Source organism: Leishmania braziliensis, chromosome 14, assembly GCF_000002845.2.
Source record: "Leishmania braziliensis MHOM/BR/75/M2904 complete genome, chromosome 14".
NCBI lineage: Eukaryota > Euglenozoa > Kinetoplastea > Trypanosomatida > Trypanosomatidae > Leishmania > Leishmania braziliensis.
The window spans coordinates 568,268-574,267 of record NC_009306.2 but is presented as its reverse complement, the minus strand read 5'-3'; the positions used below and the strand labels follow the sequence as shown (position 1 = coordinate 574,267).

The 6,000-nt window shown below is 58.7% G+C and overlaps 1 protein-coding gene across 1 annotated transcript; it reads right to left on the bottom strand.

The window, feature by feature from the left end:
• Nucleotides 1–1,506: 1,506 nt before the first annotated feature.
• LBRM_14_1470 (putative protein kinase) lies at nucleotides 1,507–3,648 on the bottom strand (the record flags this gene model as incomplete). The annotated part of the gene is made up of 1 exon (XM_001563383.2): nucleotides 1,507–3,648. One exon carries the CDS (start codon nucleotides 3,646–3,648, stop codon nucleotides 1,507–1,509), a length of 2,142 nt encoding a protein of 713 aa, XP_001563433.1.
• Between the last annotated feature and the right edge of the window lie 2,352 nt (nucleotides 3,649–6,000).

Below are 6,000 nucleotides of genomic sequence, written 5' to 3'. Positions count from 1 at the left end.
AGGATATGAAGAAACAGGGGTCGGAGCATGAGACAGATGGCCCATAGCGGGCACGTTGCAAACGCATACGAGCCAAAAGGTCGTTCGGACGCCGCGCCAGCCAGGGCCTCACCGCCGGCATCCGCAGCGACCCATCGCTCGGACCTCGCTACGTCGGAGGCCCTCGACCCTGTCACCACCAGAAGCGGCCCGGCACTGGCAGGGAGAGGGGGGCGCCTGGCTTCCCCCCCTCCACACACACACGCAGAGTGTGGGCACCGGGGGGTTCAGCTCCCACGCGCGGGGGTGTCCACGCTGCGCTATTAGCGGAGGGTACAACGGACAAAACAAAGAAACACAAGATGATGATACAGCTCGTGCACACGCACACACACACACACACACACGCGGAAAGGTGGCCGCAGCAGAGAGCGAGCGAGTGCACGCGTGAGAGGAAGAACGAGACGAGATCGCAGCAACAGAGGCACAGACACCGATACAAGAGACGCCTAGAGAAACGGAGCGAAATAGAGAGCAGCTCGCCCACCCATTCAACGGTATAAGATGCCCTCGTGTTCTCGCTGCAGGTGTGGGATACAGAGGCACCGACAAGAGGGACGTTTTGAGGAGGAGCACAGCACGATGTACGAGAGGCACACAACGGAGAACAGGGCTAGAACGTACACCCACACGTGCTTGTAAATACCGAGTGCCCTTCACCAGTGTGAGAGGGAAGATGGAGGGGAAGAGCGAATGTGTTGAGAATCACCTTGGACACTTGTGTCCTGCGCTTGTTCGGATAAACGGATGTAAAGAGCGTCTGCGGTCGTGCCGCTTACGCCCGAGTTTCCTCACTCAATGTGGTATTTAAGGGCTGCCTGGATTACTCTCGGATCGGGGCTCACAAGACTCCTCCGCCACCCGTCCTTCCGATCTGCCTGTCTCACATGACGGAGACGAAAACGAGGGGATGGATGAGCAGGATTGATGTTAACAGGCCAAAATAGCAAGCAGACCCAAACGGGGAGTCCGAATGGCTGTAGGACGAAGGAAAACACGAAAAACAAGCAAACGAAGAGCATTGCGAGGGTGTGGGTCCAAGTATGCAACGGAGCGCTTGCGACCAATACAGCGGTGCCCCTTGTTCGCTCTGACCGCCTGGGGGAAGGGGGGGGGGGTGGCAGGGACGGACTGAACACAAACAAAACGCGAATGAGCGCTTCAAGAGGAGAAAAGCGAGAAGAAACTAAGTCGTTGACAGACTGCCACCAAAGGTGTGCTGACCGGCTGGGGAAGCGAAAGACAGCGGAGCTGAAAGGCAGGGGGGGGGGGGGGGGGGGAAGAGAGTAGGGCAGAAGGCGATGGGCGAACGCCTGCATCCACGGCCCGTGGCACGTCTCTCACCGCGATATTCAAATATACATTAACAAAGGAAACAGATGTAGACGCCTGGCGAGCAGTATAAGTGGGCAAGAACGGTCACAACGTTATCCAAACACCTACACAGGCTCCAGAAAGACTGACGCGCTAACTCGCCTTATCGCTGCCGCGAGGGTTTTTGCACGAGTTCGAGAGGCGTGATGACATGCTGGTAAGCAAAGTGCGCTGGCCCGTGCCTTCCAGGTCGCCGATTATGCTGTCGCCATCCGCACAACGCGTGTTCAGCCCGCTCTCTACACTACCTTTGGGGACGCTGCCGGACTGCACAGATGAGTCGCCAAAGTCGCGGGAAAAGGACTTCTGGTTGTCACTTAGGCATTGGCCGAGGTTCATCAAGTCGCGACTCATGCTCTCCGTACCTGGGGGGTACAAGCACACTTTAGTCGGCTCTCGCGAGCTTCCACTGTTCTTCAGCGATCGACTGCCACGCAACGTATCCAAGGAGTAGCCACACGGCGACAGTGCCACGCTGCTGTTAAGGGTGATGGCAGGGAGAAACGCACTTTTGCCTTTATTATCCCCGCCACTGTCACCGCCGCCGCCGCCACGACCGGAGGCGCACGTGCGGTGCTGCATCGTGTACTCGCCACTTGAGCTTTGCCGAGAGTCCTCCTTAACAAGTCCGTGACCCAAACTTTGCAAATGAATCCTGCGCTTTGGGTTGGAGTCGTGCTGCCTCCCCGGATGGCTGTGTGCCCGCGTTAAGGAACTGCTTTGCACTGAGTCGTCGTGTGTACGAGTGCTGCTGCTGTTTTGTGGCGTGCTTACCTGGGAGCTCTCCTGCGAGTGCTGCGAGGTCGCGCTCGTCGCGCCGCTGGTCGAGTAGCGTGTGGGGCGTCGCAACGAGATGCGCTTTTCTCGTCTCCCTTTGCGTTCCCTGCTGGCGCGGCTGCTAGTGCGACTTCCTGGGTGGCCTGCGCTAAACTGTGGCCCGGCGCAGCCCGGTGTGAGTGCCGCACACAAGCCAGGCGAGCATACTGGAGACACCACGTGACGCTGCGGTGCTGAGTGGAGGGGGCGCTCGATGGGTGGGACTGGGGGGGTCAGGTAGGAGGCCAGCGTCGCCGGCGTTGACACAACCGATGGAGCGTGCGTTATGTTCAGCCGCCTCGCAAACCAGCTGTGCTGCAGTAGCTCAACTGCGGTAGGCCTGTCTGCCGGGTTTGCGCGCAGGCACTGTGAGATGAAGTCCAGCACCTCGCAGGACCACTTGTTGTCAGCCGGAATGTACTTGTCAAGCGGCACTGTGGCCGAGCCACCGATCGTCATCATCACCGTGAACTGATTCGGCAAGTCAGAGAGCGGCGGCTTGCCTGTGAGCATCTCAATCACGCAGCAGGCAACGGACCATATATCCGCCGCCGTCCCCACCGCAGCGCCCTTCGGCTGCAACACCTCCGGCGCCATGAAGTAAGCCGTTCCGACAATATTTGCCGTCATGGTCGCCGACGAGATGATGCTCTTGGCAGTGCCCAGATCCGCAATTTTGAGCTGACTAGACGTTTCTAGAAGCAAGTTGTCCCCCTTCAAGTCCCGGTGAATGATGCCGCGGCGGTGCATGTAGGCGAGCCCCTGCAGTAGCTGAAAACACAGCGCAGCCGCCTGTTGCTCCTCAAAGCTGCCATACGACTTGAGCGCTGCCGTGACGCTCCCGCCGGAGACGTAGTCCATGTATATGCGCAGCGTTCCGTCGACCACCTCGTCGTTCAGGTAGCGGACAATGTTGGGGTGGCTCATGTGCTTGAGCAGCGTCAGCTCGCGCTTGATAGCCTCCACCTCCTTGGCTAACGCACTCTCTCCCTTGAGTGAATTGGACGCTGGCAGCACCGGAGACGACGGCGACTCTGCAGGACACGCTGCCGTCACCGTTAGCTTTTCGGACTGCCGCAGCTGCTGCTCTACCGCGCTAGGGAGCCGAATCTCCTTCATTGCTATGATCCTGTTGTTGCTGCGCTGCATACCGCGGTACACAGCGCCGTAGCTGCCTTTGCCAATGAGCTCACCCTTTACACAGTTCACCGCCGTCGGTCGCGACGCGTCGGCGGACAAGGAGACGGTAGCGAATACAGTGCTGTCCGCAGAGAAGCTCGTCTGCCCTTCTGCAGAGCACCGCGGCGTTTGCGACTGGTCCAGCGCGGTGACACTCAGGCGACCTCTGCCGCCACTGCAACCACAGCGACTCTTGCTGTTCACCACCGCCGGGCTCTGCAAACTCGCAGGTGGCAACATAATATCTGGAAGCAGAGCATCCTCATGGAACAGATGGCTCGCCAGCCGTGGCGTCCGGGACTGTCTGCCAGCGCCGTCTTGCAAGCGGTTACTAGGAGTGAAAGCGTATGCGGCATTACTATTGGCGCTAAGCCCGGTGGAGTCGCTTGTGCCGGCATTCCCGCTTCCGGTCATCATCTGCGAGCTTGTTGTCAGGATCGATGCAGAGAAGGTCGAGCAGCCTCGTGGACTCACCACCGTCGTGGAGAATGAGTGCGGTGTTGGACCGCTAGAGGAGCCCCCAGCGACTAAAAGTGCATTAGGTAGGCCATACGTCTCCAGAGTGCGACTCACCGTCCCAGTGGTGCTGGCAGGAGAAGGGGAGCTGGCACCATTACCGGCATAACCGCTCCCAGGACTGCCAGCGCCACCTGTCGCGCCCCCTCTACTCTCGTACAAGGTACACCCGACGCGTGAGGCGTCGTACTCGGCCGGTGGTACATCTCCCATGACTGCGTTCGTCAGCAAATCCATGCAGGTTTGCTGTGCCAGCACACCATCGTCGCGTGTTCCGTAGTTGTGAAAGTTGGCGGGCAAGGATGTGCGCTGTGACGCCCGCGAAGAGGATGAAGGAGTCCGCAGCGCGCCGGAGAGAGCCGGGATGCTTCGCTTGGGAAGGGGGGCACCTTTTCCGGCGTTGGTGTACGGCACCGTCAAGAATGCGCGCCTCTCCTCAGAGGACGGCGCCTGGGAGTCGATGACGCCATCAATTCTTGGAGATCCTCCATCTCGCCGAAGCGGTACTTTAGGCGGCGAGCTACGCCCTGGGCTACTACTCTGGTGCGTGTGTTGTGGCGAGGCTGCGGACGCGCTGTCAGGGGTCACCGGCACCCTCACCTGTTCGCGTCCCGACTGCAGCAGCGGACCAGCACCGCCGCTGTCTCGGCCAACACAGCTAATTGGTGAGAAACCGACATCTGTGGAAAGCGGCTGCAGATGTGAGGGGGAACAAGCAAGCAGCTCTGTCAGCGGGGACACCATGCCAGAGTAACTACCCTGCAGGCCGTCACTGCCCAGCCGCCTTGTGAGGTCATGTGCGGTGCGCGGGGACGCAATCACTCGCTTCTTTGCCACCGACGGCGACGAAGAGCGACTGGAGGAGGAATATGGTGCTGACATGGCGCACGGGCGTGTGTCAAGAGATGAAGGGAAGGAGGTGACTGCGACGACGGCGTGCGAGAGACAGCACGTATAGCGAAACCCGGCAACACACTTCTACCCAACACACAAGCACACACACATACGAGAGAACACAAAGGATGGCAGCCAGACTTGCCACACTGCGCCACAGTGCAAGAAGCCCAGCGAGAGAAAAGGCGCAGATGCACGACGAGGGGAAACGCACAAAACAAAAAAGATCAAGACGAATATGCTCGCGTGCACCAACACCCTCGACCCCCAAGCGGAGCCGCAAGACAAGACGACACTTTGCTCAAAGGTGAAACAAAAAAAAAAAAAGAAAAAAAAAAGGTGCTACACTGTGATGGCAGGCGAACCTCCAACAGACCCGCACACGCACTCGGCAAAATGGGGTGGACAAGTGCGTCCGTCAGCGTGGGTGTGCGCATTCAGGCAGTCCAATGTGAGCCGCAGCCTCGTCGTAGACGAAGACAACACAGCGCGGACATGCAAGAGACTGAAAATATAGTCAAAAAAAAAAACAGGACGTCGGGAATGGTGAGGCGCATGTCCCGCTCCTGGTCGCGAGGTCGAAAGTGTGGGTGTGTGTGTGTGTGTGTGCGTGCGTGTGTGCATGTCGTCTGTGGCCACGTAGGTATGGGTATTGGAGAAGAAGAGATGAGAGGCGCTACGCCGCTCCCGAGAACAAGCTTCTGTTTTGCTGTGGGCGCCAGTGGTGGTAGTAGAGGTGGTGATGAGATCAATGTAGTTTTGATGAGTCGATATATACACTCATGTTGAGTTTGGTTTGGTTTTTGGGGGAGGGGGAGGGGGAGGGGGAGGAGGGGGTTACCGTGACGAAGGATAACAGGAAGGAGTACTGCGCGAGTATTGGCGCGGGTGAGAAAGGGGGAGTGCGAGATGTGAGTTAGAGACGATAGAGAAAAACCGCTGGAGGAGTAAAAGCCACCTTGAGCAACGGAGAGGCGTGCCCGGCTAAGTGGGCCCTCGTAGAAGGCGCTGTCTGTGCTTTGCGTTGGTCATGAGATGACGACCAGGAGTAGGCAAGTATCCAGCACAGGTAAAAAGGGGCAATGAGGGATCTAGCGAGACACCAGATCACAGCTTCGATTATCAGTCGCTGAGCTGGCCCCAGGCCATTTCACATCCTCCTCCCGTTGCGCCTTGGCAGAT